General features: G+C 42.4%; 2 protein-coding genes across 5 annotated transcripts in view; one reads left to right on the forward strand and one right to left on the reverse strand.

Annotated features, from left to right (window-relative positions):
* On the forward strand, positions 1-13,012 carry AGT (angiotensinogen). Of its 3 annotated transcripts, none has more exons than XM_072331216.1 (5): positions 1-129; positions 4,445-5,261; positions 7,573-7,837; positions 8,177-8,321; positions 8,860-13,012. In XM_072331216.1, exons 2-5 carry the CDS (start codon positions 4,469-4,471, stop codon positions 9,049-9,051), a joined length of 1,395 nt encoding a protein of 464 aa, XP_072187317.1. In that variant the 5' UTR covers positions 1-129; positions 4,445-4,468; the 3' UTR covers positions 9,052-13,012. The 3 variants fall into 3 exon arrangements, with proteins under 3 accessions (XP_072187317.1, XP_072187316.1, XP_072187318.1); XM_072331215.1 differs by having other exon boundaries at positions 12-129; positions 4,442-5,261; XM_072331217.1 differs by lacking the exon at positions 1-129 and adding an exon at positions 2,402-2,563 and having other exon boundaries at positions 4,442-5,261.
* Positions 13,006-23,381, reverse strand: part of COG2 (component of oligomeric golgi complex 2) — a 26,433-nt gene continuing 16,057 nt past the window's right edge. The window contains exons 12-18 of one of the 2 annotated variants that reach the window (XM_072331213.1): positions 20,782-20,933; positions 18,994-19,194; positions 18,123-18,195; positions 17,107-17,249; positions 15,544-15,683; positions 15,281-15,461; positions 13,006-13,695 (exon numbers count right to left, since the gene is read on the reverse strand). In XM_072331213.1, coding sequence (XP_072187314.1) covers positions 13,594-13,695; positions 15,281-15,461; positions 15,544-15,683; positions 17,107-17,249; positions 18,123-18,195; positions 18,994-19,194; positions 20,782-20,933 — 992 coding nt within the window. In that variant the 3' untranslated portion in view covers positions 13,006-13,593. The remainder of the gene's footprint in view (positions 13,696-15,280; positions 15,462-15,543; positions 15,684-17,106; positions 17,250-18,122; positions 18,196-18,993; positions 19,195-20,781; positions 20,934-23,381) is intronic. The other variant, XM_072331214.1, reaches the window with a different exon arrangement.

Genomic DNA, 23,381 nt, shown 5'->3' on the forward strand with positions numbered 1-23,381 from the left:
GGGGAAAGGAGCTCGGGCCAGCTTATGTAAGGGGGAGTATAAAAAGGAGTTCCAAGACCCCTCCAGAGATCAGGAGGAGTAGAGCAAGAGAAGGACAGGAACCCCTTCGTTGAACAGCAGGTTTGAGAGGTCTGTGCATCTTTATACCTTTACTGTGGCTACTGAAAGATGAGATTTGTAATGCAACAACAAACCAGGGCTTTCTTTGTACAGGCAATCATTTTAGAGAGGATCTTGCATTTATGTTCTTTTCCAGCCCTGGTGATTCTATGATAGAGACTGTGATCTTGCTGAAGTCTAGCTTTTCAAGCACAGCATCTCCTAAAACAATGGCAGCTCAACAAAGTAAGACTGACAAAAAGGTTCACATATAGTAATTGAGATAATGTTTGTGCTCTCTACCTTAAAAAGGCCTCAGAAGTGAAATGAAAACCTGTAATTAAGTCATACTAGGAAAAAATATGTTATCGGTTGGGACAGCGCATACTCTCTATAATCTAAAAGTATCTTCTTTAGAATGAACTGAAAAGATAAATCTTAGAGATCTAAGAAATACACTAGTGCACGATGCATAATTGAGTGAGCATGAGGGACCGGCAGATTTGGTGGGGTTTGTGTCTGAGCTTTGCACTGGAGCACAAACATGGGCAAAAATCAAAGGCTTTACTGCCATAAGGGAATTACTGCTGTTGGGAACCATTTCTACAGGCAGAAAAATGAGAGTGTGATTCACTGCAGGAGCTGCAACGTGATGTGGTCGTGGCCCACAGGGCAGCTGGAAGCTGAGATTGCCCACACTGCTCCCTCTGGGTGCTACAACAGCATTTCTGTATTGCATGTGAGGCAAAGTGACTTAAGGGGAAAAAAAAATACAGTGGCTAAAGGTTAGATGATTTCCCATCCAGTATTTAACATCCACAGTAAATACATAAGTATGGCAGCTTATTACTGAGCTGCTCTCATTACGGATGCTCTTCAGTTTTATGGAGCACAAGGTGCCCTTTGCTGAAACAGCCCAGGCTCCTGTGTTCTTGATACTGAGGACTTCAGATGGAGCTTGCATTTTCTCTGTGCCCAGGCCTGGCCCAGGAGGATGCAGCAGGCTGGCTGTAGCCCACAGGTATAGTGCAGCCCAGTCCGGAGCGTGCCACTAGGCCCAATGCCTCCTGCAGGCCCACATGCACCTCCACTGGCCATGGGGAATGGAGGGCTAAAAAGGGAGATTGCAATCTGAGACCCAGCTCTTTCTCTTTGACATTTAACTGAATATGATGCATTCTTAATGCAGGAGCTGCTTCACCCATTGCTTGAATACATGGCTGGGCTCCACGCATTTTTTAGCCATCTGGAGATGATGCAGATGCACAGGGCTTGTTCAGTGGCCAGATGCTCCTCAGATTCACATGCTTTAGCAGCAAGAGGAGAAAACACGTTAAATATTTCAAGCTGTTTGTTTAGGCCTTGTTGCATGACAGCTATGCTTGGGACTGTTTTCAGACCTCATTACAGCTTAAGTAGTGAAACTGTTCAAATGAAAAGCAGTGCTGCAGAAATGGACATTTTCTGTCCCTCCACCACGGCTCAGATGTTTCTGACAGAACCTTCACAGTTTCACCACTTCCAACAGCCCAAACTCATCTAAAACTTCATTCTTTCTTTTTTGGCTTGTTTCTTGAAGTCCTCGTGTAGCTGAGCACAAACTGGGCCTGACTGGCCCTGTAAAACTGAGAGCCTAGGATGCTGTCAGCTCTATTCCCATGAGGGCCACGGCATTGTAATTACTGACTATAATAATGGTGCTGAATGAGACCATCGATGTCATCCCCAGTTTAATTCACCATTTACTTGCTTAAAGAGGATATTTTTCTAAATAGGACTGTAGGATGTTGTGAGCAGGAGAGGTGAATTCTCTGTTACCTGGGTCTTGTGACCTAATCCCTCTAGTTTTCATCCCTTCCTTTCCAGCACATTCGCTTTGAAGAGGAAAACGAGTAAACTGTTGATCTTATGAACAGGTTAAGAGGATAAAAAATGACACTCACTGATGTGTCACAATCGCACTGACAAGCCACAAGTTAGAGATTCTTATCCAAGAAGAGAAATATCTGATCTGACTGCAAAAACTGCAGGCACATGGAAATCTGCATTTATTTCAGTCTGGCACAAAATGAGCAGAGTTATTTTCAGGTTCTATAATCAGTTCTTCTGCATGACAAAACATCAGTGTCCATCTTAGTCAATGTGTAACGGTGAGCTACACAAATGAGCTGGGTCGGGTTAAAGGTTGTGTATTGATCTCTAGAGCTTTCTGCTCATCATCCAGTGTTAAACTGCACTCGAGTTTCATAGGATCCTTTCCAATCTGATCTAACTTTTTTTGGCCTTCCCGCTCATGAGGTAGCTTTGTGCAATGCCACTGGAGACATTTGGAAAGGCCCCTAACTTGGGAAGGGCATAAATGCCCCCGCCACCACCACGCACTGCTTAGAAGGAGCCACAAGGAGCCTAACCCAGAGGACAGGGCATCTGTGTGGGACAGCAGCACAGAGAGTAAGCACACGCGGTAGGTTTGCTCTGAATGCCAGTCGTTCAGCTCAAGGTTTCTTCCTTTTCCAAAAGGCTCTGCATGGATTTATTTAGGGAAGTACGGCATGTTTGCTTTCCACGGGTAGGGCTGTTTAAGTGGCAGCAGTGAGAACTGCCCTCCTGTTGTTTCTGCCTGCGAGGTTCGGTGTGGTGGCTCTGGGGGGGAAGCGGTCTGTCAGCAACAGCTGCTGTGAGGATAAAGGCAGGGAGTGGAGGGGATAGTAGCACCAGCTACTGCTAATGTGCTGATTTAGAAGGTGGGGTGAGATTAACCACAACAGCAGAAATTCCATTTGCAAGCCAACCTGTTTGACATGTGCCTACAGCCTGGGAATGCAGATGCATGTTAACAGGCAAATGTACCTAGCAAGGTGTCTGTCTAATTACCAAGTATCTGTTCATCTCAGGTTTTGCATTTGTAAGAGGGTGGTGGCACTGCAAACCTGAGCATTATTAGGCATAAACACCTGGAGATCCCTGAGTGAAATGGATATTGTTATTCCTTGTAAATCAGGCTGGGTGTCAGCTCTCAAATGGCTGGATTCAATCTCTAGCGCTTCCGCTCTATGTAAGTCAAAGCGTTGGTGAGACAGACGTTGCTCTGCATCATCTGAAAAGTGTCAGGCTACCAGACTGGCACCACTCAAAAACTGGAGGAAGAAGGTGGAGATCAGAGTTTGGTGAGTGTTTTGCTCATTCAATGAACTCTGTAGGGACTGGAAAGAGCAGTAAAAGAGTGAAAAGAGTTGAAACAAACAAGATATGACTAGTAGTGTAGAAATATAGCCCTGAATAACAGCACTGTGGCTAACGAGTGTTGCTCTTGTAGAAGTGTAATTTCTGACGCATTTGGATTTCAACTGTGTGACTCTGAAGCTGTAGACTAAAAACCCAAGGAAGGTTCAACAGAGTTATTATCAAAAAACTGATACAGGGAAAGTGAGAATTACAAATATGAAAAGGCTGTCAGTGTGTTTGCATATACAAGTGCATGTGGATGTGTATGTGCACACATACATGTCTGTGCCTTTCTTGTACCCTATATGCGCCTGGTCCCTTGCGCTAAAACACCCGTAATGTCCACATTCAGGAAAAGTCTCCATTTCTAGTCAGGAAAAACAAGGGTGGCAGGGAACCTTTTACTGGAGGAGAAGTTTGCTTGTGCAATAGAGAAAAACTGAGTTTATCCCTCCTAACCCTGTTTTTAAGTAACAAAGGTGCTATGAAGATAAGCACTTGGTTTCAGTGGCAGCACATTTGTGTAAGAGAGCCTTGAGGCAGTTTGTCTAGAAGCTAGACTGAATGTTTGCTCTGGGCTGTGGAAACACAGGGCGCTTTGTTAGTGCTGTGCATTATGCTGACTTGACATACAGAGCAGGAGAGTTCAGTGGTGGGACCTTAAGAGACCTGGTTTTTCAAACCCACTTCCCCTGTAACAGTAGGTGAATTGCTTAGCCTGTCCTTGTGTCAGCAACATTTAGTGCAGCGATTTGCAGGGATCTCTGACTATATCCCGAGAGCAATATAGCTGCGTTATCATAATGTTTTGAAAGAGCTAGCAGTCTGGTTTGCAAGCCTAGCTCACTGCAATACACAGCCCTGTTGCTTCCAAAGCTAAGTCTTCAGGATGTGACAGTGGGTAATGCAGTCAGGTCCACACTTAGCATTTCCCCATCTGCTGCCACTGAAACCGGTGGCTGTTCCACCCTGGCCTTTTTGGTGAGCAGACAATGCAGGCAGTACCAGACACTGTGCTTCCTGCCTTTGTAACACACAGACTGCAAGCACTTCACCATACAAGAAACTATTCATAACAGGCTGATTGGTCTTCTTTCCTTCCCACTTTTTCTTTCAGCAGACACTGCTAAAGTGGCTTTCCGACATGAAGCTGGCAACAGATCTTCTCTGCTTGCTCTTGTGCTTCACTGCAGTGGGTTGTGACCGGGTCTACGTCCACCCTTTCGCTTTGAATGCTTTCAATGAGAGTGCCTGTGAGGAGCTGGAACGCTTGGCTCAGGAAGGAAAGAAAACATTTGTGCCTGCCTCCATTGAATCCCAAACCACACCTGCCTATGAAGAGGACGTGAAGGATGAAACCAGGCTGGACTCCCCTAGCCTAAGTGTCCGCGGAAGGCAAAAATTGATCTACCTGCAGGACCTTGTGCATGTTCTTGGCGTGCGGTTTTACAGTTTGCAGAGGGAAGCACGGCAGGGCCAAAATGTCCTCCTGTCCGCTACCAGTCTCTATGGCTCCTTGGTGTCTTTCTACTTGGGTGCATCCAACCAGACAGCTGCTGATTTGCAGGGTTTGCTGGGATTTGTTCCCCCATCTGGAAGCTTCAATTGTACCTCCAGGGTGGATGGGCACAAGCTCCTTGCAAGTCTGAGGACTATCGAAAGCCTTGTCAAAACCCAGGATGAGGGGCTGCTCTTTTCCAAGATGTCCTGCCTCTTCTCTGCCCCTGGCATACACTTATCCCAACAGTTTGTGCATAACTTGCTCCCTTCTGCCGATGCTTTTTACACGCGAGCTGTGGACTTTACAAACCCGAGTGAGGCAACAAAACAAATAAATGCCTTTGTGGAGGCCAAAACCAAAGGCCAAAGCAAGCAGTTACTGACAGACCTCGACCCAACTACTGACTTACTGTTTGCAATGGATGTTCGCTTGGCAGGTAAGAGGGAGCAAGCACTCTTGTTGGAGGCAAGCTGGGAGGAGGATAGGTTAGTTACTCTGCTTCCCAGGGTAGAAACAACGCCAAGAGGTGAGAGGGAAGAGCTCACATGGGAACCTCGAGTACAGTGTCCTGTTCCTGGAGTCCTACCCACAAGGCAGCCAGGGCAATGGAGAAAAGATGGAAGGAAATGGAGTCAGGCAGCTAAGGGTGAAGAAAGGTGTGGGAAGGTGAATAATAGAATACTATGCATGATTTCTTACAGAAAAAGTAACTAAATGTCCTGAGGGGCCTTTGGCAAAAGTCATCTGGATAGTAGGTTTAAAGCAAACCAAAGCAAAACCTTTCCACAGGCTAAAGGAAATAGCAAGGTCAGAAAGTAAGCTGCCAGTTACGGAAGCTGGGAGAATATCCAAAACTAGAAGTAGGGCAATCTCGTAATTATGTGGTGTTACTCCATTGCTGACATGCCAGAACTCCCTCTGTACTGCACCTTAGAGTGTGGCTGGTTTTCAGCATCCTAATGCCTGACTGCAATACCAGAGATGGCAAATTATGGGGTAATTTGTGTACCAGTGACTGTATTTCAGAAAGTTTGCAGTGAATCTTAAGTTTCTAAGCGGGCTTCTGCTGCTAGCACTGGAGCTCTGGTGTTCATGAAATGCTTTTGTACCTTCATCTTCTCAACTGCAAACTGAATTTCAGGTTTCCTTTGCCTTTCATGGGTGCTGTCAGAGGATGCTCTGTAATGCTCATTAATCGATCCCAAATTCTCCAGGAAAGGAGTGAGCTGAGACCATCACTTTTCTTCAATGTGAAGTCTCGCACGAAGACTTAGACACGGTCATAAGAGCAGAATTTTCTTTTAACAGAGCAATTTTTTCCTCTTCTATACAGGAAACTTGTAATCTTATTAGCTCTGGAATACATGTTTGAAGGTCTGAATATCACTGTGCTGTCTTCCCCTTTCAAAATGATGCTATTGAGATGCTGCAGTCTCTACCTGTGGGATGGAGAATATTGGCTCAAGGATGGAACAATTAATATGCAACTCTTTACTAATAAACACAGGAGATGGATGGCAGCATTGGCTTGGCCGATTTAGTTATGGAGAAACCATTACAGCTAATGCCGTTGTGTTCCATGTTGTGCTTCATAGCTGTAGAAAGGACAACAGAAACCCCATTATTTTGCTCTGAAGTGCATTATATAGGTTTATGAAACTCTTTCAAGAGCCAAAGGATTGATAAAATGACGTGGCAGAAATCTATACGAAACAGAGGCTAAATTTCCTCAAACAGTCTCAACTGCTGCTCACTTGCTCACAGTAGTTTCCACATTTATAGACTTGCTGCTGAGGGCAGCACTGCTTCAGGGAAATGGGTATAGAAAGAGTAGTAGGCAGCCTGCTGCTCACCTGCTGCCTTATCCAGAGTGGGACACAGCTTGATTTTCCCCTCCCCAAGACCAGGTTAGACTTTTAAAAACAGTTTCTGTCCCAATTTGATGTGTTTAACCTGAAAGTTCAGTTTTATTTATTTCCCTTTTGTTTAATTCTGTTCCATTCTTGGCTTCTGCTCTCCTGTGCCTAAGTTTAGCAAGGGTATAGATGCTGTGAAAGTGGCTCATTGCTGCTTTTGGTTGCTTTCTGTTTCTCATGAGATGTTATTTTTTTCACTGTTGTTCACAGAACGGTTTAGTTTGGAACAGACCTTGAAAACTTCCCAGTTCCAACCCCCTGCCATGGGCAGAGCTGCAAACCACGGGCAGGCTCAGGCTGACCAAAGCTTCATCTGACCTGGCTGAGGGCCACTGGGAATGGGGCACCCACAGCTTCTCTGAGCAGCTGTGCCTGTGCCTCACCTGCATGAGGGCTGCCCTGCCAGATGGGTTCAGAAATTGCAGGTGTTGAATCACAGGTGCTTTGGGGACTTAGAGGAAATCCACACCTTCTGCATTAGACCTATAAGCCATTCAGGATCTGCTTAGCAGCTTGGAAGGTATTAAACAACTGAGCAAGCAGAAATTTCTGCCAGCTTTGTGGTCCTTTCTGGTTGCAGAAGTGGTATAAGCACAGCAGTCCTGCTAGCATTTCAGAATCTGTGCTGTTATTCTGCCCCAGCCTCTGCTGGCTGCTAACAAAAGGCACATTGAACGTAGGTTACACAAGCTTACAGTAACTAAATGTGACTGTACACATGCAATCCAGTATGTTATAAACAAACGTACACTCCAGTTAAGGGGCAGAAGGGAGGATGAAAGAGAAGAACCAATTTAAAATGTCTCAATCTGTTGTTTGGTTTTTTTTTAGTGAATGCTAAGAAAGCCTCTCGGCTGAAAGAGCCTCAGGAGTTCTGGGTTGATTCAAACAGGGCGATCTCAGTCCCCATGCTGTCAGTAACTGGAACGTTCAAGTATATGACTGACACCAAGGAGACCTTTTCTGCGACTGAAGTCCCTATTGGCAAGAACGTTCTGCTGGTGCTGCTGCAGCCCATCAATGGCAACGACCTGGACAAAGTAGAGGCTGATCTTCCTTTGCAGCCGTCAACATGGCTTGAAAATCTGTCCCCAAGGTAAAATTTTGGATGCCTCGTGACCTCCTGTAAGAATGAACGGGTGAGGGTGTGCAGCGCAGCTCTGCCTACTTCCTGCTTTATAGCAAGGGGTCAGCTCTGAAATGAGGTCTAAGAGAGGCGCAGCCAGGCTCCACCCCTTCCAGTCACACAGCTGTATTGCCTTCACTTGTGCTCCCAGGGCTGACCGGGTCCTTTCCCCAGGTGCTCAATCACTGGCTCAGGCCATGACTCAGCAGTTACCATACACGCTAGCTGCCCCAAAACTACCCATATGACCCTCTTTGATACCACATGATACATTCATATTTATTTATTTATTTATTTATTTTTCCCCAGAAAAATTAAATTAACTTTGCCTGAATTAAGAATAGAAGACAGCTCTGATCTACAAGAGTTGCTTGCAGATATGAAACTGGCTGCACTGCTGGGGAAGGAAGCAGATCTCAGTAAAATAAGTGACACCCACCTCACTGTTGGAAAGGTACAGTACCCATCACTGGTATTTGACACAATATGCCTCCTGTATAACTTTAACATGATAGAATCATTGAGTTTGGTGAAGGATCGCTAAAATCATCTAATCAGTCAACACATCATCACCATGCTCAATATGCCACATCCCTAAGTGCCACACCTGCCCTTTTCTTAAATACCCCCAGGGATGGGGATTCCACCCCTTCCCTGGGAATTCCTGCAGCTAGGAATTCAAGCAGGTAAAAGCAAGATCCTTCCTACTGCCTGTAGAAAGGAAGCCTGAATTAAAGATAGTCAGAGCCATGTGGTGGCAGCAGGTGATCAGCAGGTCAAGGAAAAGGGTACAAGGATTTCATACAACCCAAGTGTACAAGCAATTGCAGAGCTTTTTCTCGTTATGGAACAAGTATTTCAATGGCTTACTTAACATCCGTGAGACTACCCTGTGCTGGTTACAGCTGATCCAAGTTACTGATTATTGCATGTGCTTTTTTATCTACTTAACTCGATCACGATCCTGCTGACTCGCACCTTTCTCATTACAGATACTGAATAAAGCCTTTTTCAAACTGAGCAGCGATGGAACACATCAACCAGAAGATGCCACGGCACAGGAAAAAGATTCAGTGCCACAGGAAGTAGTGCTAAACAAACCGTTTCTTTTAGCTGTATTTGAAGCGAAGTCGAGGGCGATGCTTTTCCTTGGTAGAGTAACAAACCCACTGCAGGAGGCTTAAATGTGAGCACTAAGGAAGAGGGGAGAAGAAAAAGGATGCACGTTTCCCGTTGCCTTTTCGTACTCATAAGCTGTTTTTATGATCTAGTGGAGTGCTCTACCTTGCTTGGAGATCAAGAGGGAAGGGCTTGAAATACAGCTTTTTAAAAGCCAAAAAATTACAACACCCCATCTTTATCTGTTTCATGTAAAGTGATGAAGTCTCCACCCAGCTCCCCTTTTTCCTTCTCCCCATCTTGTCTTCCTTCTGCCCTACCATTTTTCAAAGCAGTGGGGATAAAACAGTAATCAGCAAGTCAGCTTCCAATGTTATTTAGTGCCATTTACTACAGAGAGGCAGGAAAAAGGATCTCATAATTCCTTGAGAAGTCACCTTTTAGTTTGATCAGTTTTGTAAGAGACACCTCTCCAGCTTTTTGAATTACCCACAGAGATTTCTCGCTTGATCAGCAGTATTTGCCTTCAAAATGCTGCCAACAGCACGGGAAGGCTTTACTTGTCCCACTGAGACAAGATTTTGCCTTGGAAGCAAAAACACATTTATAGGAAGTTTCTTCTTTCTGCAGTCCAGATGGACACATTTACTTCTTAACTCCATGGAAAAACTAAAAATAGGGCTGGAAGCGTTAATGAACTACTGCAGGTGAATCCTCAGAGCCTGACAGCAGCATCTCTTGTTATTTAGAGAAAAAGAAAAATGAGACTTACTTACTGTTCCAATACAACTGCATTACTTACTGCTCTGAGAGGCATCTCGTACAGTCTTATTGTGAAAAAAAGAACATTGCTGGTTAGAGCTCAGATCTGTAAGCCTTAACACACCCAAACCATATTTTCTTTGAAAAAACAAAACATCTATACTAATGCTGCTACACGTGAATAAAATGGTTTTAACAGTTCAGTCCAAATTTTAGCAGTGAAAGAAGTTGGAAACATTAAACTGGAACAACAGATTAAGACTTGAATACCAAATAAGGGAGAGAGAAACTGGGAGTGAAATCTTGGTACTGTGAAAGCCTGCAAGAGATTTTCCCTTTGATTTCATTGGCACAGAGACTTCCACCTAACATTTCTAGATTAGCCTTTGGAGCTGATGGCACTCAGAAGCAACTGCAAACTTCTTTGCAGTACAATACCAGATGTATTCTGCAGAGAGCAGCATCTTACTGTCATCCACAGTGGTACAAACTTCTGTCTTATCCAAAACCACTCGTGTCAGCAGATAGATAGCTATTGGTGCTACAGATATACAATGGATCCTTCTATCTTAATAAAAAAGACACACTAATAACACAAGTCACTCTTGTGGATACTAGGATTTCAAATGCTGTAATATTGATGCATTTATCTGATTATACTGTATGTACTCCAGATGCTTTAACATACAAATACTGTGCTTGCATTATACACAGCAGCAATTAACTACGAGTTTGCAGAACAAGAAAGCTGCAAATAAAACCACCTTCTAATTGCTTTGCCACAGTTTAGTTGGGTTTATGCCTATAACAACTGGATCTCTTGTCCCAATTTTTGAAGTTTGCTCTAAATCAGATTCCTGCTTTGTAAGCCAGTAAGCTGCAAATTGCAGCCAACGGTAGAGCTGTAAGCACGAAACAGGCAGCTTCCAAGTATTCATAAAAGCTCTATTAAGTTGTTCCACTTATTCATTGAAGCCAGGAGGTAGAATCAACCATAAATGAAATTGCAGACCACAAAAGTTTCCATTTTTACCATGAAGATGGAGTGTAATGTAAGGGAGCCCCTGGCAATGCCATTAAGTTCTGGAACAAAACACCATTATTTGTAGTTGGGGACTACAAGATACTGAAGGACTCCATGTACTGCTTAGTATTATAGAGAAAGGAAACAAGAAAAACACTGGCAGTAGAAAGCACCTGTCCATTGACACCCTGAAGACGAAAAGGAAGGAAGAGTGTTGATGCATCCAGCTGGGTGCCGAAGTTATATGAGTGCAATTGGGATTCATCCTAGGGAACTCACAGCTGGCTGATGCTATTATGAGACCTATTTTTCAATGGTCTTGTGAATCTGGAGGGGTCTCAGCTGACTGGGGGCTGGCAAACGCAGTCCCAGGTTTCAAGTGTGAAAAAGAAGAGCCTGGTAATTACAAGCCAGAAAATTATTCTGGGAGTTATTGAAAAACATCCGAAAGACAATGCAGTTTTTGTTCACAGTCAACATGGAGTCATGAGAAATCTCTGTTTAACCAACTTAAATCTCCTTTTATGACAAAATTACCTACTCAGTTGACCAAAGGAGGCCAGCTGATGTAATCTTTTTGTAATCTTCTCCAACAAAGCTTCCCATAGTGTTCCTCACAGCTTCCAAATGGACAAAATGTCCAGAAGGCAGCTAGATAAAAACATAATATGATGAGTGAACAATTGGTTGCGAGGTTGGGCTCAAAGGGTGACAGTAGATGGGGTTGCATCAGGCTAATGCCCAGTCACTGTTAAGGTTCTGCAGGACTCTGTTTTAGGTCCAGTTCTCTTCAGTGTTTTCATCATTACTTGGATACAGGATTCAGAGTCTTACTAAGCAAGTTTGAGGGCAACACTAAATTGGAAGGAGCTGTTGACTGCTGCAAAGCCTTGCAGACAAAACAGAGAGCTGGACAATCACCAGCTGCATTAAGTTTAACAAGAACAAGTGCCTGGTTCTGCACCTGGGAATGGGCAAGCCCTAGTATACGTACAGACTGGGGAGTAGAGGCTGGAGAGCAGCTCTGTGGAAAGGGATCTGGGGCTTCTGTTTGAAAGAGCGAAGTTCTGGAGTCTGTGCTACCATATGGAAAAGCTGTACGTACCCCTTTTCCCGAATATTCAAATGCTGGACAACATGGCGTCTGTTCACTTTCCCAGCAACATTATTCCATTGAGACTTGTTCTGACATCAATGTTATGCCTGAAATTCTTACCACATACTAATTTTCACTCTGTACAGCTAATGAAGTCCTAACAGAAAGGTGGACGTGGTATTCTTTTGCTTTTTTCTTTTTCACCTCCTCAATTAATGATTATTTTTTTGCTATCTAAGCTCCAGATGCAAGAACTTCAGTACAGGCAGCAAAGCAGATGTCAATAAGAGCTCAGACAGACTTCCAAACCCACATGGGAGTTTGCCAAGCTAACAGTTTAAAAAGCTCTCACTCTCTTTATAAAATGAAACATATGAAGACGGATTTTGTCCTGGCAGCATTTACGCTGTATCTTATATAACTGCACACTAAACACTACCAGAAAAACAGTGAAAGCTTCTAGGTCTGCCACTTCTCACTAACTGTTCTGTTACTGCCACATATATTCTTCCCAGCCTTCTGTTTGTCCCATCAGGATACGGATGCAAAAATCCCACTGAAACTTTAGGAATCACGCTCTCCCCAGCCACAATGATTTCTTCTACCACACATGCAATAATGTACGCAACAGGTATCCTAAGTGCCATTCAAACACTGAGCTCTCAGTTGTAGCTTACATCAACAGCCTAGTGAATGAGCTCCCCAAAATCATGCTCTAGCAGATGGGAGATCTGGAGAGACAAAACAAAGGATGACAACATGCTTCATCAATGAGCTCAGCCTACAACTAAGTCTCACATGCATCTCCTACTCATCTCAGACTGTGTTACCTATTCTTCACATAAAAATGCGTCACAAGGCAAATCACCTCAGAGGAAGCTCTTTTTTTAACCCTTTTAACCACCTAAACCTTAATAACACTTCAAATTTCCAGCTGTGCAATGATACACTTTGTACTGTGGTAGCTGGGTTTCAAATCTCAAGAATTCCGCATGTATTTAGGCAAAATGTTCCTCTCAACAGAAAACACAATGCAAATTGATCTGTGCCAACTCTGAATAAATTCTAGCTTAGTATATTAAGTTCTGGTTTGAAGGGAAGCAATTATGCAGGAAGCAACAGCCAGAAAGTTGGGTACTGGTATTATAAATGAGTTTTTAATTATACAGTACTTGAGGAGCTTTCTGTATGGAGCACTTCTCACCAACAAGGTCCATTAAAAAAACATGTGAAATCCTGACACGAGCTAACCGTGACCCATGATGAGGGGAAGCTGATAAATGTAAAGCAATAGCAATAAATAGCGGACCAGTATTCCTGTGAGCCATGTCATTATTCCAGCAAGAGCTGCTTCTTTGGAAGATTTAGGTGGCTAGCAATATAATGGATTCAAAAAACATGTGGGACATCAGAGTTAGGAAGACAATTTATTACATACTACTTTCATCATATAAGCTCACTCTTCTACGTAATAAGATTTACAAGAAAAATAATGGAAACATTTTCTTCCACTTCTCACTTCTGCAGTAAGAAGTTCAGAACTTATGACTGCTTTCCATATAATGGAAAACTATTGGTAAACTCTCAGTCTTTCGGTGAAACAAACAGAAAACGCACCGATTTGTTGCTTGAGATGCAATAGGAAGCACTCAATTGCTACTTATTTGGTAAAATAATGAACAGTTACATCCTCCTTTGGTGTCAATTGCATGTTTACACAAACACCTACGATTGCTCCACTGTAGCCTGATCCTTGGCTGTTACAACGAGCTCGGTAAGGGCTGAAAAGCTTTTTATGTTGTTTGTTTCCAGTCCCATCTTTCGTATCTGAAAAGAAACAAAAGAAACATTGATTTTCTTTAAACCAACAAAGGCTCGTGTTCTTAAAACAACTGGGAAAGCATATGTTTTATATGACACGAATGCATGGCCAAAAAACCCCAAGCTGCATACAGTGCAACATATGGAAAAGAAACCATATGAAACTTTACTCAGTGAAGTCTTTCCAGTTAGCTCGACGTCTCAGAGTAAAACATTTAACCATCTTCTAGTAACTAAAGCCAGTTGGAAGTTTTCCAGTGACACAGTCGGAAAGAGAAACTTGGCTGTAACCATGCTTTTAATGCACTGAATTCAACTGAAGTTTTACCTCAAGTCCCAAATCAGTGTTCTGGGCAAAGCTTTTAATACAAACAAAAGATACATCCAACAAGAACCAGCAGTGTGATAATGAAAGCATTCCAATAATATCTACGAGCCTATGGTTCTAGCATAGAACTTCCTGTTGGGTGAAAACTCTACAGAAAGGTTACTACAAGTAATTTCCTACCCAGGAAATCTATTACTCTAGCAGTTAAAAAAAAACACAACAGTGGTAAATCTAGAAGTGCACTGAAATCTAACTACACCAGTAATGAAATGATCCTCAACAGGTGTTCATTGCTGGAACTCCAAATTTGGTCCGAATGTACCAAATCAGCTCCTAAATTATTAATTATGAATAATCTAACCCAGTTCAACTTAAATTCGCATAGCAATACTTTTATTACATGTAATAGGAATACAAAAATCAAGAACCCAACTCACGCTCCTAGCTAAAAACTGCCAAATGGTATTTCCTGTTAACAGTTTCCACACCTCCACCTCAATCACTTTCCTTTCTGTTAAGCCTCAGAAATGAGAAAAGCATCAGCTTACACACAAGCCAAATTTATCTGCCTGCTACAGTGCAGCCACAGCATGTGCTCATAAACAAGACTGATGACAACTGCTTGGCAACTAATGATGTGGACCTACACTTAGAAGTTTATATCTGCATATTACATATAGAAATAAGGACTACAAATCAGTATGTTTATGCAGGTCGACACAGCTACTACATACATTTCCTGGACTATTTTCTTCCACTTGTTTTCACTTTGTTAATTAAGGGATCACATTTGGCACTGCAAAGAGCTTACTATTATATAATGGAACAAGTAAGTAAGAAATCCTCAAAGCTCTTGGATGTAAACCCTTGACTATGCATTAAGGCAAAGCTGGAAATACCCAGAGAGAAGGCAAACAAAAACTGAAGCTATAAAATCATTTATATCAATGCAGAGAAAAAAATTCCCTCATTTGTCCACTTAGTATTTCTTTCAGCTTCTGAATACTAAGCAATACTTGAATTTGGGACACTGAAAAACAAGCTTTTTCATTTATGTAAGAAATCACAGGAAAGCATGTGTGGCTGAAGATGGCTCTACACTCACTCAGGTTTCAAATCATCTGTATTACACAGGTGTAAAAGCCAATCAAAACATATACATAGTTTCACATTCAAAAAATGAAGCTGAACTTTCCTCCTGTTCCTCACTCCCTTCCCAAAACCAGTAATAGCAGTAAACAAATGTTCTCTCTTTTAACTTACTTGTTCTCCAAAATACTCGACATCCAGAGCCAGCTGCAGTCGAATTTTATCATCATCACTCATGCCCCCATTTGTACCAACGGGGTTCAAAGCTGCAGTCCTTCTGGCCTGCTTCAGCCTTTTTAAGCTCTCTTCCATTTTCTTAACGGAACTCAACACATCTGATACAGTTTCATAATACCTAAAAATAGAAAATTAATGAGAGCAAAACTTTTACAGAAAAGCCCACTTTCTGTACAGAATGTTTCGTGTGGCTCTCTTACTTCTGTGTGCTTTCAGAGAGGGCGCCTTCCAACCACAGATGGATCATGGGCTGTTTCAGTATATTTCTGTACTCATTCTGCAGTCGGTAGAAGGGCTTAAGAGCGCTGTCAACATAAGATGAAGCTTTAGTTGGCACTTCCTGGGAAATGACAGGGAAAGAAGGTGGGAAAAAGAACCTTTAATTTATCTACTGAAAAGACGGACTCCAATTACAGCATATATGTAGAATGCTAAGAGCGTATGTGGGCCAAGAAACAGATACCTATTTATGCCAGTCAGCAAAGAGGTCATCATACACAGGAAAGACACCATGACAAAATCATTCAGCATTGTTATTCTATGGAATATACTATGGAACAGCATCCAAAACGACCAAAGCTTTTGAGGATGCGTGTGCCAGCCAGTTACTCATGTTACAAAGGGCACTTCCTACTCACACTGACCTCAAGAAAAGCTGAACAGGCTCAGTATATACCACGTACTACTGTTAGAATAACTACTATCTTGTATTACACTTCACTAAATTGAAAACACTGCTCCTTCTATTCTTATACCACCCTAATACCACAGCATATTTTCCAGAAGAATGCTTTTGGGATAACTCTAATATCCATCCCTTCATTACCTTCTTCTGAGCTAGTCTTGAACACAGAATCCCTCACCTCTCCAGGGCTGATCCATCCAAGAGCTTGGACAAGCCTCACGCATTGCAAAGAAACCAAACACACACAGAATACATACACAGGGTACACCTGAAATACCCGTTACTCAAGCTTTCTTACAATCAGCCCGCTGGGAAAACGTTTCTTGACAGAGCAGTCAGAAGTGCCACCCCCTGCCACTTACTCCAAAAGAAGCCTGAAGCTCAGTAGCAGTTCATGTTTTGATACATGCTATGACACGAGGGAAATGTTTATTCTTATTATTAACCCCTTTTTGTTTGCCTAGTAGTTCTACTTCTTGCCTTTCCTTCCATCACAAGCCTGTATTCTCGTTGTTACCTCACCTAAAATTTCAAAGATCACAGAATCATTAAGGTTGGAAATGACCACTAAAACCATCCATTCCAACCGTCAGCCTGTCCCCACCATGCCCACTAACCACATCCCTCAGTGCCACATCTCCATCTTTCCTAACACCTCCAGGCACAGTGACTCCACCTTCTCCCTCGGCAGCCCATTTCACTGCCTCACCACTCTGTTGGAGAAGTTCTTCCTAATATCCAACCTGAATCTCCTCTGTTGCAGCATAAGCCCACTACCTCTTGTCCTGTTTTATTTGGGAAAAGACAATCTCCCACCTCACTACAGCCTCCTTTCAGGTAGTTGTAGAGAGCTCTCAGTATTCAGGAAGACATTCAGACTCTTCTCCCTTGGCTCCCTTCTTTTCTAAGAGGTAAATGGTAATCACTAAATCATCTGAAGTTATAAAATAGTTTTGTTGACTGCTTAACAGATACAAACAGCCCTGGAGCAAATCATACATGTACCGCTCAGTTAGCAGTCCTTACCCAGACTCCCTTGAGATCTATTTTAAAATCTGAAACTACAATCAGCACTGACCTTATTGGTTCTCCTATATAATCTTGGAATTTCCAGTGCACTCTTCAGGTAAGTGAAAGAGGACTCACTGAGATCCTGGATAATCCTGTTATTCAAAGTAGGCACGCAGGCTGATAAAGAAGTCTTTGAGTCTTCCAAGGCTCCTATTGAAGTAAAAACACTGAAGTTTAAGATGAGCTACCCTGCCCAATCACAATACAAATCAGCATCATCCCCATCTCGCTGTCCTAGATGACTGCTCCCGGTGTCAAATACAGGACAGTTAATAAATACATACTTATTAACCATTTGTAAGACATCTCTACTAATATCCGGCAATCCTCAGCCAGAAAAATGGATACACAGAAGAAACAAACAAAAAAGGTAAAGCGACATTCTCCAAGTTCACATTTTTTTTCCAGCATTATCAATGTATCACGGGGCTTGAATCAAAAGGCTCAGATCTACCAAGGAAATGGGGGCTGTACAATTAACTTCCACAGTACCTAAATTCCCCAGGGAGTAACTGGAACATGCCTAATGCACACTTGGAATGGTCAGGAGACCACCTACTGAGCTGCAACATACACAAGCTCCTACCTCTCTTATAACATGTACCCATAATGTTTTAGTTTCAGCTAGTGCAAACCATCTCCTTTACTGTTTTTTGTTTTCCTTACTGCAAGAGTTTAAAGATTTGATATCGATCTTTCAGACTGAGGTTCCCTGCTTCCTGGAGAACCATCCTAATTACTAGAAAACAACAAGTTCTTTCCTGAGAAACTACTTTGGACTCAGTAATTCTTAACCAAACGTTTTCTAGACTTTACAGTTCCACTTAGGGCAGTTTGTATTTCTCAGAGTCACAGAATGGTTCAGGTCAGAAACAGACACCATTACATAAACAAAAGAAAAACACTCCTATTTTCAAGTTTTTCATTATAAACAATCAAACTGTGTATAAAAGTTGATATGGTTTGGTTAGCAGAAGGACTTGGGAAAAGGGGGAAAGACTGAATTCAGTCTCTCAGATTTACCTTCGATACAGGACAAATTCTTGAAGCCAATCATCTCAAGTTTTGGTGTAATCATTTCTAAGACGTCAGGAATCTAAAGAAGGAAACATAAGATAGACACAGTCTTATTAACAACATATTGAAATAGCTCTTCCTATACCCTGCAAGTTAGCAGTGTACCAAAAGACCCTTTAAATCTTCTGGGTTTTTGTTGTGTTTATGGAAACTGAGTCTCAGGCCAGTGAGAATATTGGTGGGAATTAAGGCCTATACATTCAATTCCCTACGTTACCATTTTTGTCCTCAGAGAAAACAACTGACGATTCACAAAATATTATCGACCCAGATGCAGCTTCACAGGATACAGAAATTTCAGTCTTACTGACTGAAGTACGTTGGAAAAGTGACCTACTGAAAGCATATTAATACCGTACAGCTATTTTGAAGTTTCTGGATCATTAGTAAAACATGATGATGATAGAACTCTTCTGAAGAGTTCTCTTATAAAAGAGAATATAATATTAAAGTCAAAACTGCATCACACTTTGAGGCCAGAGATCTTACAAGCAAAAGTGAGTCTCTGGGGCAATGATACTCTGCACCAAAAATGAGCAGAAACATTTTAGAAACATTTAACATTTTAGTCTATCAGCTACTGATTAAATACCTGAAGAGGTTTCTTCTGTAGCTGGTAACTCAATCTAGGTAGAGAACAGACTCCTTATGTCAGGTGACGCTTTCTCTATCAAACTACTCTGGTTTTAGCATTCAAGATAAATTAGAAACAAAAGATGTACTTTTTGTTGTTGTTTTTTGAATTAACAGGATCCAAAACAAACAGCACTGGCACAGACTGACAAAGACTTCTGTACGTGAAATCACAAGCACCAACCTTTTCCTGGAGTTTATCCAGATCTGCAGCTACATACACCAACTGAGCACTGGATATGGAAGGCAAAGATTGACTTTCTGGAGAAGACCCATTCCCTTGGTCCTCATTAGAGCTGGGGTTTACAGAAGTTTCCTTTCTACCAGCTGGCATTAATTTTTTGCTTTCTTTTGTATTCTCGCTGGAAATGGGCCTTAAAGAAACCTGAAAGGTCAAACTGAGATGTGAAACCTAGCAATAGCAAAGGCAGCTAAAGTTGCGTTTATAGAGACAGTATATAAAGGATTCATAAGTTTTAGACATTAAAATGTCACAATTGCATGTGATAACTGCACTCTTCAATTACATAAAACAAGATGGTTTTAAAGAAGATTTTGATGCACCAAGTAATTAAATGATTTAGAGCTTTTTTTTATCACTACACAACAAGGCAGTACAGTTCTGGAGTAATTTTCACCAGTGTCGTGTTCAAATGAACAGACTTAATTATTACCCACTTTACACAGTTAATACCTGTGGATTGTGCTGGATGGATAATTTCCACTGCAAAGATAACCAATTCCACTGCTAGAGTATTGACACACAATCTATTCCACTATCACACCCTTGAGAGGAATACTCAGAGATATGCCTATCAAAGTTTTGAACAATTTCTAGGCCAATACAGCCAGCAAATGGAGGAGTTTGAGTCCCCCCTGGCCTTTCATCCTCCCTTTTGCTTATACCTGTATAAGGCTAGCCAAGGTCTTGTTTGGTTTCAAGAAACATAACTCACTGCTGTCAATCATTTCCTTTCTCCTACTTCCTCGAGCCCTCTACTGCAAAGCATGTCCTTTGCTCAGCTACCCTGTTTTAATTCTGCAACTTATCAACACTTTCATGAGATAGCTTGAAGAACTGTACTATTCAGTCTCAAGAGAAGGAGTGCTGTCTTCAAATACCTAGGGGGAATGTAGAGAGAAGATGGAATCAGCCTTTTCCCTTGAGATACAGTTGACAGAATAAGAGAATTTGGACAAGCGCAACAAAGGCAACTGTATCAAATATGAGGATACTTGATCCTGAGGGTGGTCAATCATTGGAAACAGGCTCCTTGAGAGGCTGTGAAGCCTCTACCTTCGGATATTCAAAACTCAACCTTATAAGGTTTTCATAACCTTACCTACACTTAGCCCTGTTTTGTGCAGGAATTTGGACCACATGACTTTCAGAAGTTCATTATATCCTCAGTTATTCTCCAATATCAGGTTGTCATTCTGTGACAAAAAGAATAGGGGCAAACCTACATGGTTTGGAGCAGAAAGAGCAAAGGACAACATCTTCTACTTGGAAGCTGGAATTACAATTTTGGGGTAGTTAACCATGACATTTTGTGTTTTAAGTCAACACAGAATAACTGATCCCGTTTTACTCACTGCCTTTTTATTTTTTTCCCCCCAGGGTTACTTTTCATCTAGCTCAGTTTCACAACTTAATTCACTGTACCAATACAAAAACACACCAACAGCACTACTTCTGTCAGTGGCAGAGATAGTCTCAAGCAAATACAGAACAACTGCCTCGGCAACCAGCAGACAATAACAACCACAGGGGCAGTAACAACATTCCAGGCCAATGACATGTTTTGCAGCGATAACTTTTATAAAACAAACTCACTAATTTGAGTGTTCTTATTAAGCATTTTTAAATTCAGAAAAAATAATTACTTTAAAAGAAGTTACATCCTTTTTTTTTTAAGAGGTCTCTTACTGATGGACAGTCATCAGAACCGTAACTACGTTGTTCTCTTACCTCGTTAATGAACACAGAGTAACGTGACAAAATCTGCAGGCTAAGTTTCCACAGGCGGTGTGCTAACAATGGTAAAAACATCTGATCCGACCAGCACTTCAAAAGACTCATCCAGACCATGTGAGTAGCCAAAAGACAGTACGAGCTGCCCTCTAAAAAGAATCAGGCAACAAAGGTTAAGTTCCTATGCACAGTCTCGAAAGATGTTAATTACTGATGTTAATAAATGCATTATCCAATGCTTAACAACAAATATCCCTAACAGACACAATCACAAAGATATCTAAGAGGATTTATTAAGCACAGACTAAAACTAACTCTGGAAATACAAGCATTGCTGTATCTGGTGCTCACCAATGTGGAAGACATTAAAGAGGTTAGTATCAGAGGCAGCCTGGACTGTAGGAACTGGTTCAGTTTGTGACCTTGAGGTACGTGGGCCTAGCAAAGGGTAGAGTCAGGACCCTGAAATTCAGGATATTTAACTTTGGTTGGTTTAAGGAATTGCTGAACAAGATGTGTTCAAGAAACGTTTGGATGTTGTGTTGAGGGATATGATTTAGCTGAGAAGTATTGGTGATGGTTGGACTGGATGATCTTTTAGGTCTTTTCCAACCTTGATAATTCTGTGAAGATGTCCTGGGAAGCTGTCCTTAGAGACAAAGGAGTGGAACAAAGCTGTGGAACAAAGCTGGCTACTCCTTAAGGCTGCCTTTCTGAGAGCACAAAAGCTCTCCATCCCTCCGAATAAGAAAGCAGGTAGCACAGGCAGGAAATCAGCAAGGACCTGCTGGTCAAAGTGAGGCAAAAGAAGGGCAAGTACAGGCAGGGAAAACAAGGACTCATCACCTTGGAAGAATACAGGGGTGCTCTCCAGACATGCAGATAGGTTTAGGAAAGCCAAGGCACATGATGAAACTGAACTTGGTGAGAGATGTTAAAAGCAAGGTACACAGGTCAGAGGAGGCAGATCAAAGAAAACATACCTCCACTGATAAAGGGAAAGGAGAACTGGCTACAGCAGATACAGAAAAAACCTGAGGCACACTCAGTGAGTTCTTGGTCCCAATCTTTGCTGACAGCCAGCATTTTCTTATTTCTCACATCCCTGAACCTCTCTCTGGGAACTGGGGGAGCAAACCAGTATTTGCAGAACAAGTCTGAGACTGCCCCATGAGACTGAACGTGTGCAAGTCCATGGGGCCGGATGACATGCAGCTCAGGGCCCAAAGACAGCTCGCTGAGGTGCTTGCCGAACCACTCTCCATCATATTCAAAAAGTCCTGGCTGTCAGGCAAAGTCCCCAGTGACCAGGAAAAGGGAAACACCACTCCTATTTATAAGAAAGGGAGGAAAGGAGTCTCGGCTGGTGAGCCTTACCTTTGTGCCTGGGAAGATCACCGAATGTATCCTCCTGGAAGACTTATTAAGGCACATGAGGGACAAGCTAGTGATCCAAGACAGCAAGCATGGCTTCACCAAGGGAAAGTCATGCCTTACCAATCCAGTGGCCTCCGTAAGATGGAGTGACAGCACTGATGGACAAAGAGAAGGTAAATGATGTAATCTATCTGGACTTCTGAAGGCCAGTGACATGGCCCCCCAATGCACCCTTATCTGTAAATCAGAGAGATGTGGATTTGAAAGGCATACTATTTGGCAGATAAAGAATTGGTTGGAAGGTCACCACCAGAGGGTTGTAGTCAATGGCTCTATGTCCAGGAGGAGGCCAGTGATGAGCAGCATTCCTCAAGGACACTTCAGGACTTGGGACAGGTACTATTTAACATATTTATCAATGACACAGATGATAGGATTGAGTGCACCCTCAGTAAGTTTGCTGACGACATCAAGCTGAGCAGTGCAGCTAATACAGCCAAAGGAAGGGATACCATCCAGAAGGATCTTGATAAACATGAAAGGGGGGCCCTTGCAAACCTAATGAGGTTCAATAAAGCAAAGTTAAAGGTTTTGCATTTGGGAGAAGGTAGTACCAGATATGTATACAAAATGGGAGAAGAACTCTTTGAAAGTTGCCCTACTGAAGAGGACTTAGGGATCTTGGTAGATGAAAAACTTAATGTGAACTAGCTGCCTGCGCTTGCAGCCCAGAAGGCCAATGGTATCCTGGGTGCAACAGAAAAGGGGTGGACAGCAGGACAAAGGAAGTGACTGCCTCTATCTACTCTACCCTAATGATGCTCCATCTGGATTACCACATCTAGGACTGGAGCCCCCAACACAGGTAAGATGTGGAGCTTTTGAAGGGTCGAGAGAAGGGCCACAAAGATGATCAGAGGACAGAAGCACCTCTCCTATGAAGACAAGCTGAAAGAGCTAGACTTGTTCAGTCTGGAGAAGAAAAGGCTGCATCAAGACCTTATTACAACTTTCCAACATTTAAAGGGAAATTACATATAAAAAGGAGGGAAATCAACTTTTTACATGGATAGACAGTGATAGAATGAGGAAGAATGGCTTTAAATTAGAAGTTAGATTTAGATGTCAGAGGAAGCTTTTCATTGAGAGGGTGGTGAGGTGATGCCCAGAGAGGTTGTGGATGCCCCCGTCTCTGGAGTTGTTCAAGGCCAGGTTGGATG

Source organism: Excalfactoria chinensis, chromosome 3 (genome assembly GCF_039878825.1).
Source record: "Excalfactoria chinensis isolate bCotChi1 chromosome 3, bCotChi1.hap2, whole genome shotgun sequence".
Lineage (NCBI taxonomy): Eukaryota > Metazoa > Chordata > Aves > Galliformes > Phasianidae > Excalfactoria > Excalfactoria chinensis.

Coding starts and splice junctions, on each gene's coding strand:
- AGT (XM_072331216.1), top strand. CDS start 4,469: ATGAAGCTGGCAACAGATCTTCTCTGCTTGCTCTTGTGCTTCACTGCA. Junction 5,262..7,572: donor AATGGATGTTCGCTTGGCAG/GTAAGAGGGAGC, acceptor GTTTTTTTTTAG/TGAATGCTAAGAAAGCCTCT. Junction 8,322..8,859: donor CCCACCTCACTGTTGGAAAG/GTACAGTACCCA, acceptor TTCTCATTACAG/ATACTGAATAAAGCCTTTTT.